Source organism: Prionailurus viverrinus, chromosome A2, assembly GCF_022837055.1.
Source record: "Prionailurus viverrinus isolate Anna chromosome A2, UM_Priviv_1.0, whole genome shotgun sequence".
In the NCBI taxonomy this organism is placed as follows: Eukaryota; Metazoa; Chordata; class Mammalia; order Carnivora; family Felidae; genus Prionailurus; species Prionailurus viverrinus.
Window position 1 is genome coordinate 83,347,033 of NC_062562.1, and position 15,356 is coordinate 83,362,388.

At 35.7% G+C, this 15,356-nt stretch overlaps 1 protein-coding gene across 2 annotated transcripts in view; it reads right to left on the reverse strand.

Annotated features, from left to right (window-relative positions):
* Positions 1-15,356, reverse strand: part of MAGI2 (membrane associated guanylate kinase, WW and PDZ domain containing 2) — a 1,356,537-nt gene that overhangs the window by 591,891 nt on the left and 749,290 nt on the right. For both annotated transcript variants that reach the window (XM_047848847.1, XM_047848846.1), the window contains exon 3: positions 11,553-11,672. In XM_047848847.1, coding sequence (XP_047704803.1) covers positions 11,553-11,672 — 120 coding nt within the window. The remainder of the gene's footprint in view (positions 1-11,552; positions 11,673-15,356) is intronic.

Sequence of the window (15,356 nt, forward strand, 5' to 3'; positions counted from 1 at the left end):
ATATAATACTCTAAATGTCAATTTTTCATGAAAACAAACCAAGGTGTTGATATAGTATTTCCTTCCCAGATGGAGCCTTTGAGAAAGTGGCCTGTACCTATCACTCCTTAAGATCGTTGGGTGACAGGTGACTACCTCAAAGAGGTGAAAAAAAGACAACATACTATTATGCTAATATTAAAAAAAATAAGTGGATGAATTTTACATTTGCATTTTATTGATACATTAATTGTAACAATTTGGTAATGCACCAATAGTTTTATAGATTTATTTTAAGTCTAGCATATTTATTAGTTGCTTTGCAAATATACAATGCATAGGATTTCTGACAAAAAAAATGACAAATATTAACAAAGACAAATAATATGTAGTTTCTAACTTCATTATAATTGGAAACTAGTCATTTTTCGTAAGTATATTCATATACACTTAGAAAACGTTTTGGGTATTTAAGAACATCATGTCTGTTTGCATTTACAGAACGTGCTTATAAATTAATTATTGAGGCAATTTAATCATGTGTAAATTTGAATATAATTTTGAACACATATTATAAATTGCTTCTAGACAGAAAATAGCTAAAATATTTCATCCCATTTGCTTGGCATTTTCAGGGAGTGTGGTATTCTGTTTAGCTGAATATTCTAGCCTTTCCCCTTCAGAAGTTCAAACTTTGAAGTTTTAATCACCTTTGAAGGAAACCTTTCTAAAATATTACTTTTCTGCATATGACTTAACCTTTTATAGATAGCTCAGGGTCATTATTAGGAAAATCAATAGCTGTGTTGGGTTGCAATACTCTGCTGTCCTTTGGGAGACTGATGAGTGCTTCCACTATAACAAATGACCCTAGATGACTCTGTTTTTTAATTTCTTCTGTACACTTTTTGTACTTTTCTCCTGTCCTCAATCACTGTCAGGCTGTCAATGTGTCGGCCTTCAGGAATCTCCATCCCCACCTCTCTCCCTCCCTTACATAAATCAGTGCACACACCCTCTTCTAATTTGCTGCTACATTTTACTGTAAAAAAGACTTATTAAATTGAGGGAGGGGATAGGAGGAGGGAGAAAAGTAGTTAAAATTACCAAACTTGCAAATCATATTTAGAAATGAGTATTCCTGGACATCCTTGAGGGTACAAATGATAGGAATCACCATTTTTTTAAAATTTTTTTTTCAAAGTTTATTTATTTTTTTGGGACAGAGAGAGACAGAGCATGAACGGGGGAGGGGCAGAGAGAGAGGGAGACACAGAATCGGAAACAGGCTCCAGGCTCTGAGCCATCAGCCCAGAGCCCGACGCGGGGCTGGAACTCACGGACTGCGAGATCGTGACCTGGCTGAAGTCAGACGCTTAACCGACTGCGCCACCCAGGCGCCCCATGGAATCACCATTTTTGCAACAAGTTACACTTCAATCCAAGGGGTAATAATGCTTGCTTCATCTCTAGGGAAACCAGATAGCTGCATCAGTAGATTTTTCTCTGGAAGTTTAATGGAGAACTCAGAATGGGAGCAGAAATAGGAACTATCTAATCCTCTTGGAAATAATCCTCAGGGACCTGACCTGGAGAAATCTTTCTGTTCTTTGTGGGCTCGCCCAGAGGAACAGATCCCTTTGGGGAAATAGCACCCTCCAGTATCAGGTCAGTGCCAAAGGGCAGGTGTCTTTAGTCAAATATGTGTCCGTTGCAGTAACATTCTTATATATGGAATGAAAGTAGGGGAGAAAAAGAAAGAAAACTCACTGGGAAATTTTATAATCAAGTCTTTTCCTTTTATAGACCCATCATCATAAGTTTCGTCTCAGTTTGAGCTTCCTATACATTGTTTAAAACTGTTTTGGGGCGCCTGGGTTGCTCAGTGGGTTAAGTGTCCAACTCTTGATTTTGGCTCAGGTCATGATTTCATGGTTTGTTAGTTTGAGCCACACACTGGGCTCAGGGCTGACAGTGCAGAGCCTGCTTGGGATTCTCTCTCTCCCTCTTTCTGCCCCTCTCCCACTCACTCTCTCTCAAAATAAATACATAAAATTTAAAAATTAAAAAAAAAACCTTTTGTTTATTGATACCTTATGTTAGTCACTATTTGGGTTACCATTAATATTTCAATTTAAGTTATGAATTTTTCACAGGATGCCTGGGTGGCTCAGTTTGCTAAGGGTCTGACTCTTGATTTTGGCTCACGTCATGATCTTGTGGTTTTGTGAGTTCCAGCTGCAGGTAGGGCACTGCGTGCTGACTGCATGGAGCCTGCTTGGGATTCCCTGTCTCCCTCTATTTCTGCCCCTCTCTGCTTACTCTCCCTCTGTCTCTCTCAAAATTAAAAAAAAAATAATAAATTATGAATTTTTCAGATTTATCATTTTGTCCATTAAATATTTAGTGAAAGAAACCAAACTTTCACATAGTATAAGAAAATTTAAAGTCACCCTTATGTAAAATGAAAGAAAGAGAAAGATGAGGTGGGAGTAAAGATCTTACTAGCAGTGTACAATTAATAATGGAATAAAATTTTATTTCCATTTACTTTCCATAAATTCTCTAAGAATAAAAGAATAATCAAGAAACTCATGCTCCTTTATAGTTAATTGAAAACTAATCAGAAAATGTTAGTGAAATAACCTATACATTTCAAGTACCACATGTCCCCATTAAATAAAATGCCTTTACATTTCTTTAGTGAGAGAACACACATACTAGTCTTTTTGTTTTAAAGTAACTTTTGGAATTTGCATATTTCCAATATATTCTAGGACTTTTCTAACTCTCCTATAGGTTTGGCTTCATTACTTCTGTTCTCCAACTCCTCATGGACTTTCTGTATTAGAAGTAGAAAAATCAAAAAAGTCTGTAATTCTTTTGGAAAAAATAAAGAGAACATGAACATGACAGGGATTATATGAATGGGAAATTACCCTGAGTCGAAGAAGTATTTAGGTGACACAATCAATAGAACTTGGGTGGAGAGGTGGTTTGATGGGAGATACAGTTTTGTTGACCAAGACTACTAGGTTTTGATTTTGAGTGATTTGATACACCATGAATTACTGTAGTGAAAAAAACCCAGACTATTGGGAATGGCTAAAGGAATGTAAGAACTATATTCTGGGGACAGTGTTATAGTTTGTATGGTACTGAGAGACAAACAAATATCAGAACTCAGAACAGGGACTCATGAAGTTAATGATGAGAATTAAGACAAGACTAAAATTATTACAATTATGATACAAAGTTAATCTAGTACAAGATTCTGAGGTCAAATTGGTGTTATACAGCTCCATACTATTGACTTAGAACATTTTGAATTAGGAAGTTGATGTGTTTGTTCTAGGGTCTCAAGCTAAGGTGGATTTCTGTATGGGGTTTCTATTAAGGGGTTTCCACTGTTGGGTTTGAGGAAGGAATCTAGGCATCCATTCAGTCATTCAACTCATATTCATTTAGTGCTTCCTAGGTGCCAGAGAGCACTCTAAACTTAAGAATTAGAAATGATGCAAACAAGTTACCTGACCTCCTGAAGTTTACATTCAGGTGGGTGGATACTGACAATAACCAAATAGACAAATGGGCACAAACTATATTTTCAGTTATATAGTAGCTACAGTAAAGAAAAGCAAATCAGAGAAAAGGAATGGAGAAAGTTGGCAGGTGCAGTTTTGGATAAGGTTGCCAGGTAAGAGTTTCCTGAAAACTTTTAAATGAATATCTCAAAGTGAGAAAATGGGATATGTAGTTAGTTATTTGGAAGACAAGTAGCCCTGGAAAGTGAAATGACAAATTCAAGATCCCAGATGGATAGGAATGTGTTTGTTCTGTTCAAAGAACAGAAAGGAAGCCAGCATAACTAATATAAATAGGCTGAAGACAGTATAAGTCAAACTCTCCGTTTTATTGTAACTAATAATTAATATCAATTTAGGTTTTTACTGGTCCTTTAAAATTCACATTTGTAGAGTCTTTAGAATTAACTTTCATGGAAATAGTCTCATGCAAACAAGATATATTGACCACTTTATCCTAAACTTATCTGGTTGTTACAAACATACACAGCCTACAAAGATCTAAGAGAGCTGATTATTACATAAGGACAGATTGTTTCACTATATAAAATTTTAATACAGTGTTATGAAGGATTTTCCATAATTGCCAGAGTTCCCAAGCCTTCAACAAGGAAGAGCTTTCATATGGTGTGAATCTTCTGCAACATGATTGCTTTTTCTTAAAAAATTTTTTTAACGTTTATTTATTTTTGAGACAGATACAGAGCATGAACAGGGGAGGGTCAGTGAGAGGGAGACACAGAATCTGAAACAGGCTCCAGGCTCTGAGCTGTCAGCACAGAGCCCGACGTGGGGCTCAAACTCACGGACCGTGAGATCATGACCTGAGCCGAAGTCAGCCGCTTAACCGACTGAGCCACCCAGGCACCCCATGATTGCTTTTTTAAAACGCAGGACATCAGGGTATTTTTTAGAACTGTAACTTCATAATTGTTAGTCAGCATATACAGCATAACTGTATACTTTGCAGGATAATCAATGGAGTTCTCAAAATTTCAGATATTGTTTTGTGCATGAATGGAATTTGTTGTCTATAAAAACAATTCATAAAGTGATCTTTGTGAAGATCTTTGTGAAGAATCACCAGCTTTGCTGGTGATTGATATCAATGTTTTGAAATAAAATACTTACTTAGCAATAAAACGACAGGACTATTTTTTTTTTCTAATTTTGGCGATTCCTATTCCCCCTGAGAGAAAGAACAGATCCATGGTCAATGAGATTGTAGACTCTTCTGTTATTCAGAGGAGGAATATAGAAGATATAAGGAAATAATGTCCCAGGAAGTTTTATTTTTCAGATTTGAAATTCAAATACAAAAATGACTTTTTTAGAGACGGATGTTATGTTATAGTTTTCAAGTTATTGGTCTATGATACAAGTCTCTGGAAAAGAAAAAAAATTGGCAGGAAGGGGGCATTCAGGCACCACCTAAAATAACTGAGGTAGGTAAATCTCCTTTAGGAAGGTCTGTATGTCTAATCTAAGACTAATCAGTCAGAGAAAGACAGATATATGTTTTCAGTCATATGTGGATCTTGATAAACTTAACATAAGACCATGGGGGAAGGGATGGGGGAAAAATAAATAGTTACAAACAAAGAAAGATGGAGGAGGCAAATCATAAGAGACTCTTAAATATAGAGAACAGTCTCAGGATTGATGGGGGAGAGGGGAAAATGGGTGATGGGCATTGAGGAGGGCACTTGTCAGAATGAGCACTGGGTGTTATATGCAAGCAATGAACCATGGGAATCTACCCCAAAAACCAAGACCACACTTTACACACTGTATGTTGGCCAATTTGACAAGAAATTATATTTAAAGAAATAATCTAAGACATGGCAAGAGCCATTGATCATCACTATGTTGATAATATTTCAGAGAAACATATGCTCTCATGTACAAGACTGTTATAATCAAATTGATCAAAACTCTCTTGAGTGCCTCCTACAAAATGAGTAAATTTAAAGTAGAACAACTCAGAAAGTTGAAAATATTCATCCAATCTGGAAAGATAAATGGGTTCTGTGTGTTGAAGCAGTGGAAAGAAATGTAAGTAAAAACTTTAAAGTCATGCATTTTTTTCTTCCCACTAAATGAAGGGCATTATATTTTTTTTCAGGTGAATTCTCAATTTGTTTCAGATAAAAATTTATAGGGAGGTGGAGGGGCACCAGGGTGGTTCAGTCAGTTGAGCATCTGACTTTTGATTTTGGCTCAGGGTATGATCTCATGGTCATGGAATCGAGCACCACATGGGGTTATGCGCGAAGCATGGAGCCTGCTTAAGAATATCTCTGTCTCTGCCTCTGTCTCTGTCTCTGTCTCTCTCTCCCTATCCACCCCTCCTTTGCTTGCTCTCTCATTCTCTCTCTCTCTCAAAAAATGTATAGGGAATGTTTACAAGAGTTAGAAAATCATAGTAATTATAGACATGAGCTTGAAGGAAATTAATTAAACCCTGAATATCACAGTTTTGGAATCCTAGGCTTTACCTAGTATCATCATCATTATTGGTTGTGAAAGAGCTGAAGAAGTGAGTCTTATGCTCATGAATATTGGCTTTATTTTAATGACATACTCCAAAAAGCCTATTCCTTTTAGCTACATCTGAACAAAAATTTGTAGGGCTAACAATAAACTAGTTAATATTGTACTTTAGGTAAAAGCAAGCAAGCCATTTCATGTTCCTTGACTTTAGTCTTTAAGTTATAATTTATATGATTGTATAAAATTAGTTAATTACTTTCTTGGTTTGTTTCTTCTAGTCCTTTTGGGAGAAAAAAATACTTGGAAATAGGCATTTTCATTATGTATTTTGGAAAAAGTTGGGTTTACAAAAGTCCCAAACCAAAAGGAGATTTTGTCACCTTTTAAGGCACAATAATACTTCCAGTTTTAGTGCTTTACACAAGAGCATAGCAGAATGCAAAAATCATACATTGTCCATAACTCTGATACAAACTGAATCAGAGAAAAAAGTCAGAGGGAAAAAAAAAACTTGGCATTATGAGATCCCAAAGAAGTATAATACTTCACTAACGTTGTTTTCCTCTATTGTTCAAATAAACATTTAGTAAGCTTATGTATTAATGTTTTGTGTTCCTCAAATGAACACCCAAATGTATGGCTTGGAATCTTCAATGGTAGGAATATTGCCAAAAGAAAGAAAAAGGAGCAAGTATCAAAATAAAAACATGTTATAATCTGGGTATATAATAACAACTGGATCCCTTAAGTGCAAGCTCCAAGAATCTACTGTTGTTATAGAGGTTATTATTTGCATGGTAAAAATTTTCTCTTGTACAAGGGAAAAACAATCACTTCTTATTTAATTTTGGTTCCTGGAATGGCAACAACCTTAGCATCAATTTAAGCACTGATCTGCCCTTCAGGAAATATTATTTAGAAACTTGGACTGATAGAAGAACGGTTTTCCTCAAGATTATTTACAGTACCAGTAATAATTTTTCTTTAGCATCAGTATCTCCTTATCATCCAATGCTCTCTTTATTGAAAACACCAATTCAAAATTTTAATAATAAATTCATCAAGGCCATGATATTTTCAAAAAAGTTGATGCTGATTTTAGTGACATGAAATGGATTTATGTAAAATTTGTTATATGTCTTCTCTCATCATATAACTGCTTAAGTTACATTTATACAAAATTATTTGTACTTAATACTTAATATTTTTTACAGGATTTTATGTGCTACACCTAGAAGGACCAAACTTTTATGTACATATTGAAGTGAACATATTGAATTTCATAATCCTGTAATAAAACTGTTTAAGAAAATAGGTGTGCTGTTTGCATTAGGCTCAAGTCCATATATATTAAGGCCCATGATTAGGAGAAACCACAAAATTGAGATGAAGGTAAGTGCTATATTTGCACTATATTCTGTTAGAATCCCAAATAATTTGCTTGTCTTGATTTGATCCTCCTAAAAATTGGGGCAATGTTACAATTGAGCTTATGTAGATTTAAAGGAAACACTGAAGTTTAGGATCAGTGGCTTCTTCAATAGATAGCAAAATAGCATTGCTCCATTTAAAAGCACAACAGCAAAATATGGTAGTGGATGTTATGACAGAAGTGCTGCTTGGAACATGACTGTGGATGATCTAAGTAGATGAGTTAAATGAAATGAGATTCCAGGAACTGCTCAGGAGACATGGGGTTAGTTAATAATGCCATTTAGAACAACGGTTGAGGCAGACAACTGGTAAGACTGGTGAATGAAACCATGAATGTAACATTGGAGACAACTGGAAGAAGTAGGTCAGGCAGGATTCACTGATTTAGAGCCATGGCTAATTCAGCACTTTGGACAGTTCCCAAAGACGTGTTGCCTTCCAGGTACTTAGATTATTTACCCTTTATTATTTACCCTTGAGCTGATTACCAGATCAACTCATTTAATCCTACCTCTTGGTGTCTCACTTATACCTGCATGTGACCTTAATCCCAAAGGAATTATCTGTATTTAACTAAAGAACTCTGTTGTCTGTTTCACATGAAGCCTACATCTTCAGTCCTGACATAAAGATTCATAGTGTTGTGTTACTTGATTTTACATCAGGCTCACCACTGGGCTTTGTTCTATTAACTTAATTTTAAACTTGATTCAATATGAAAAGATAAGGATGAGATCATCCAAATCAAGGAAAAGAGGCTGTTTACCAACACCTGATGGTCCACCAGAACCAAATCCTCTGGGCCATTTACATACAAGGGCATTCAGCAGCTGTTGTATAACAAACTGAAATGAGGTGCTCAGACAGAGTGAGGAGTTGGTGCTGCAGAGAAAAGGAATCTGCTAAAACTGTGTCTAGGATCATGGAGCATAACCGTAGATAGTAACTCACACACATTAAGGCCTTGCAGTCTGTGGTAAATAAAAGAATTGCTCTTTTGGGGCGAGTAATTTGAGCCAATTTCTAGGAGGCAGATCTGCAATTCAAGAAAGTCTACTTTGTTTCTAATCAAAGGACAAATTTCATTTTAGCTACATCTTTAACCAAGATTAAAACTAGAATTGTTGACAGTGAGACAAAAATGCATACATATGAGAAATACTTTAAAAATGTATTCTTCCTCACAACTACTTTTCAGGTAGATGTTTCCTGTTCTGAAACTGAGTAGTGGGGGTGAATGCTATAAGACTGGTTTCTTCAATGATGGGCATCTTAACTAGACATTTTATAGAGGATTTTCTTGATCTTTGCTAATCAAAAATGAATGGGGTCCCAGTCCCTGACAAGAAATGCACAAGTTGGTAAGTATTTATGAGCAAGAAGAAGCAGAGACTATCTCCCTACCTCCAATTGCATTAGCAGTCTTGATATTCTTGTTTCTGGGTTGGAATCAGACCTAACATAGCTAAAAGATCTATAACCTTAACACTGAGAGTACACCTCCCGCCAAAAAAAAAAAAGCGCCACTAAGAGCAACCCAATTTCTTCTTACTTTCTTTAGTGGAGTCACAGATATCAAAGATGAATTTTCTAGTCTGGCTGAAGGCTGTAGAGTACTGAGAAGGCATGAAAATGTTTTAGCAAGGAGAAGGAAAGGGAGCAATGGTCCAAACACTGCAGAAAGGAGAATATATAACATAGAAAAACTGGGATTTTATTGAAGAAATTTTATGAGAGATTGATGTCATGGAATTTTGACAAATATAAAAGCTCTCAGGTTTTTCTTTGTCTGGCTAAGGAGCACATTATTGTTATTCTGTATATTCTGAAAGCATCGACAGCAGAAAAGGCATTCCCCAGGTTTCCTTGACAAATAACACACTAAGTGGTAGCCCTGAGCCTTGAGTTTATGATCAGTCCTGAAGGAATAATAGTGATTTTCATTAGAATGTCAATTCTACTGGTTCCTCAGCTGTAATTGTAAGAAAATCTGAAGATCCCGAGATTTGAGAATGCTACCTAGGTGTCTGCCCAGACGGTTATGTGACCTGAAAAAGGAATATTGCTTTCAACCAAGTATACCATGTGTATTTGTAAGCAATGGTATTGATTCCACAAAGTCATATATACAAAGTCTTTTTAGTCAATGATCAGCTCTATGCATGTGGAGGCAATTAACAAGCTGGCACCAAACTTTAGCAAACTAAACTTTCAATACTGAAAAGATGTCTGAAAAAGATTCAAGACAACCCACCCTGGCTCATGAAACTTGGCTATATTTTTATGGTTTCAGGATAGTTTCCTCAAAATTTAACTGGAACCTAAAATTTACTTTATTTTAAAATATTGCTATTAAATTTCATCCTGAGAGTACTGGAGATTTAACATGAACATTTGGTTTAATTTTTTTTCACCTTCTATACAGTTAACAGAGTCTTTATTTTTAAAAACAAAAAGAAAAGGTCATATTGTTAACCATACTACTTTTGAGATGCTCCTGCATGTTAAGCTTCTGGGTTTTTTGTTATATAAATATAATATTTATATTTGCTTTTATATTATAACATATATTTATATTTATGTATGTTACATATATAATATTAAATAAGTTAATTAAATACATTATTATTGGCAGACATACAAACTAATGAATGCCACTAAATAATGTCACAAAACTCACAAGAAAATATGCTACAAAATTTATTGTTTATTTACTCTGACTTCTTTGATATAAGTACTTTCTATGATTTATACAGTTATTTTTCATATAGTTTAAGCAGCTTATATGAGCAACACAGCTTTTATATTTAAAATATTTTCAATCAACCTCCATCATTACTTATTTTTGACAACATGAACAAGAAACAATACTCATGTGTAAAACCATTTTCTTTTCCTGGGTATTTTTGCCTATTTCCTATAAATGTGGCAATAAGCAACTAAATGTCTTAGCCATAATGTAGGCACATGTCTCAGCCTAAATTGCCTTAGGAATGCAAAGTAAAAGAAGAGATTTTAATATTTCTAACAATATAAAATATTAAGTTCTTAAGTAACTCTAGTCCACTGGGCATCTACAAGTAAGTGAAGGAGGAAGTAGAAGGTCAAACTACTAATGAACCCAACTTACTTGCTAATGGGAGACCTCAAGTATTTGATTGACTAAACAGCAATGCATATATTATTACTTTTGTTTTTAATATCACTCACTATTACTTTTAATACAGTAAACCTGGATTCATCTTTGAACTTACTAATGTATACATAGTTCACACATACAATGGCTATGAAATACATAATTCCATTATACATAAACTACATGCCTGTAGATGTCACTTAAATGTATAAATGTGATCATATCAACATGTTATTTATTTATGCTTTTCAATGCTACCGTTCTCCTTTTACAGATAATTCTACTGAGGTTCACAGATCAACAGAGTTATTTAGTATTTATAGTGGATAAGTAATAAAGCCAGATTTGGAACTGAGACAGATTCTGGTTCATGTTACAGTGCTCTTTCCACTGAAAGATACTTCCTACATTCAAGCTTTTAGTGTCATCTATTGTTCATGTTTGACTTGAGTACACAAGGAGACTTTTCTATTGCAGTAGAGCTTGGGAGAGCAAGCACAGATCATAGTTCCTCATATTTTCCTACTTCATCATTTTGAATGAGATGCAAGTGAAGGCCAGTGAAGTGAAGGAACTAAAAAAAAAACCACACAGAGATAATGACAGGACTGCAACTCAAGTCCTGTGCTCTTTGAGATGTTATCTAAAGATGAAGATAATTTATTTGGAAGATCACAGCTTAGTCTCAGGAGGCCATCACAAGTATATTTCAGTGGGCACATACATATCTCTCAGCATCTTAAGAGTAGAATTAATCTAGGTGTATCCTAACTTTTTATTTAGAAAATATGTTTCTAAAATTACCTTATTAAAGCTCTCAAACCAAAAGCAGTAGCTTATCAGTAATCTGGCATCCTAATGCATTTCAGCAACAGAGAAAAATGTGATGCAACAAGGAATAAATTTAGCAGACGAGCTGTGCTTACCTTCATAAGTCCCGCTTTCTAAGAGAGCACCACTTTTCTCCAATTCCATAAAATCTTCAACGGTGATGAAAATATAGTCCACTCCAGGGACCTCACCCTCCTTATGTGGCCTTGTGGTGCCTGAATAAGGAAAAATTAAAAACAAAAGAAAGACTCTAAGTGATTTGTTGTTGAACTTTAGAAATACCACCATACTTCTGAATATTCAATAACACTTGTTTGTACATCCTGCGAGTTGGCAGCCTGCATTTGTCCTTCTGTTTGTTTGGAAACAGAAAATAGCATGGGTAAAGATTAAAGTAAATATACAAAGCATTCTTCTTCATCAAGCTTATAAAGAGTTCATTGCCATGGAATGCAATTGCATACATTTCTTACAGTGGAAAATGCAGACCATTGTGCCCTTTTTTGAAGGGGCGTTTGAATATTGGGCCAGAAGTCTGCTAGCTCAGGAATTTACATATCTCACTTCTATGAATAAACCTTTATTGTTCTGTAGATTGCCTTGCTATGACATAAAATACAATGGAAAATAGGAATGTTAGCAGCATGTCAATGTATCTTTCTATTTTCATGATCTGCTCCTTTGTAAGGGTACTTTTGGTTTTCGTTTGTTAACTTGGCCCCCCAAAATAACTTATATTTGATTTAAAGGAATACAAAATCTTTACTATTACTTAAAATTAATTAAATAATAATTGGAATTGGTGATAATTATAATTGAGTTAGTATTATAATTCCAGTAATAGTTTCCTTTCTTTCCCTTCCCTTCCCTTCCTTTCCCTTTCCTTTATTATTGCCTTTAATTCTGACTGAACTGGGAAGCGAAATGCTCTGAGGGGTTGTTTCATGGGTCAACCACTCTTGTTTCCTACAGAGTAAATGGGACATCTGTGGCCAAGGTGACAGAAATATCAACCTGTGGCTCAGTGCATCTGTGCTAGAGAAGTCAGGCTTCCAGATCTGCTGTCCAGTTCATAAGGCAGGAATCAAAATAGAGACATATTAAAGTTGTGGGTGTGTTTTCTGGTGCACTTCCCTCTCTGAACATGCCCTAAATTCTCTTCTTTTTCTATGCCACCTAATAAAACATTTTGTGTGGTCAGATTGGAATTTCCATAATGCATACAGGCAAATAGTTTATAGAAATATACAAAGGGCAGATATATATAAGCAAGTATTAATACATTGGCAGGATTGTTCACATTCAAAATTTCCTCCATATTCTCCATATACTAAAAAAAAAATTTAAACCCTTAAATTTAATTTTCAGTCTATGAAATCTTTATCAACTAGACCATGAAAATAGCCAATTGGTTCTCCTTTTGGTCTGTTAGGATCAGATTTGAACTGCAGATGAAAGGCATAAACTCATGCCAGAATATACAATGTGCTAGTGAAATTGATTTTGTATAAAAATGAATAATTTCCATTGAAAATATTTTTTGAAGAGATTTGAAAGCATTATTTTCTAAAATTAAATTTTAGAACACTTCTTTGGAGGTTGCAAAACAATTTTTTTCCATAATCACATTTAATGACTTTCCCCTAAATTTGTTACTTCATTTGTTTAACTGAGCCACATTTTGCAATACTTCCTACTGCTTTTATGCTATACAATATAAACCTCCCACACCTAATATGCACAGTGTTGTCAAATTAATGTTTCTATGAAAACCTTAACTTTCAATATCCTGACTTTTACATGCTTAACCCTTGTGAATTAAAAGCACATTAACATAGTTTTTGGCAATCAATTTGTTTTCTGTTTATTTAGAACACACTCTAATCATTAAGAAAAATAGCATAACAAAGATTCCATTTTCCTTACTAATTTATCTGCATATTTCAGAAGCTACATGCTTTGATTAATTAAGTGCTTGCAGTGCGGTAATGCATTCCTAGCACAATATGAGCACAGGACCACATGCTTGAGGCCAGTTCCTGAGTTTGCTTCTGGACTGGAATTACTTGACTACGCCAAACTCTAGTGGACATGTTTGTGGTTGTGATCTTTTGGAAGGACCATCAGTACTCTGGTTCACTGGGTAGGTTTTCCATCTCTATACTGCACCTCAGGACAATGCGACTGAACTCTTGCCTTGGGGATACAGACTCCTAATGGCTACATCAGTGTCACCTGTTGCTACTGACCTGCTTGAAGCTATTTGGATGGGGGCTCACCTACCTCACTGTGGCTTGAAGAAGTTCTATACTATAATTCCAAATGCTACAATTCCCATCTTTGACATTCATCTCATGTCTTCTTTTCTCATCCTCTTCATTTTTATAATTATAACCCCCAGGCTCTTGTTCTCTTTTAATTTCCCTCATGTTCACCAAATATGGCTTCAATTCCCTCTCTAAATTCTAAAGACTCTAAATTCTAAACAACCTAGAATCCCATCTTTCCTTTAGCTCACCTTCACCATTTCCCCACTCCTCATAAGCTCCCAAGTTCAATATTGGCTATTTCATTCATAGACTGTTAGTTGCTCCAGAAAACAGTGGACATTCATCCACTGAGAAAGCACCCTACAAATTCAGGTTACCTAATATCAGTTTGATTCAGCTGATGATTGGCAATCCTTTTATATGTCTTCCTTCTCTGTCACAATCAGACCATTTTCTAATACTCAACAGCTGTCACTTTCAACAGAAGACATTAGTGCATTCTCTTTGTGGTAAAGAAAGAGATAATCTGAAATCAAATTCCCCAAAGCTCATCTTATTTTTTAAGTTTGTTTGTTTGTTTATTTATTCATTCATTTTAAATGTTTATTTATTTCATAGAAAGACAAAGTGCCAACAGGGAGGGGCAGAGAGAAAGGGAGACACAGAATCCGAAACAGGCTCCAGGCTCTGAGCTGTCAGCACAGAGCCCAATGCGGGGCTTGTACGCACAAACCGGGAGATCATGACCTGAGTTGAAGTCAGATGCAACTGAGCCACCCAGGCACTCCAAGTTTATTTATTTTGAGAGAGAGAGAGAAAGAGAGAGAGCAAGAAGGAGTTGGGGAGGGGCAGAGAGAGAGAGTGAGAGAGAATCCCAAGCAGGCTCTGCACTGTCAGTGCAAAGCACGGCAAGGGGCTCAAACTCACGAAATGTGACATCAGGACTTGAGCTGAAATCAAGATTCTAGATTAACCAACCAAGCCACCCAGAACCCCCTTCTCAAAGCTTCTTAATTTGTACTTTCCTTATCTGCATTCTCTTCACCCTTAATTGGAATCATCCATCTATCTTGCTAAAATGAATCCTTTCTCTTCTGCTTTCTTGCAGGTTAGTTTTTTTTCTTTTTTAAAATCAGAGTTACATATGCAGATATTTTGAAGTCAACCATTCTACAGAGCTCAGTATTTGAATAAAAGCAGACTGTCATCACCACTCCCCAAAACCTTCCCTTCATCCAGAGGCAAAGACTCAACATTTTTAGCTGATTCTTTTGTTTTTACCTCCATCCATTTAAATAATTTATTTATGATGTCCTTCTTTCTTTTTTTCTTTCTAATGTTTATTTATTTTGGAGAAAGAGAGAGTACAAGCAGGAGAGGGTAGAGAGAGAAAGAGACACAAAATCTGAAGCAGGCTCCAGGCTCTGAGATGTCAGCACAGAACCCAATGTGGGGCCCGAAGTCACCAACAGTGAGATCATGACCTGAGCTGAAGTCAGACACTTAAATGACTGAGCCACCCATGTGCCCCCTCCCTTGTATCTTTGTGCATGTGTTTTACTTTAGCTATTATTTCCTGATTTCTTGGTAAGCAAATGAGGAGTTAGCTGTTTCTTGCCCATGTTTCCT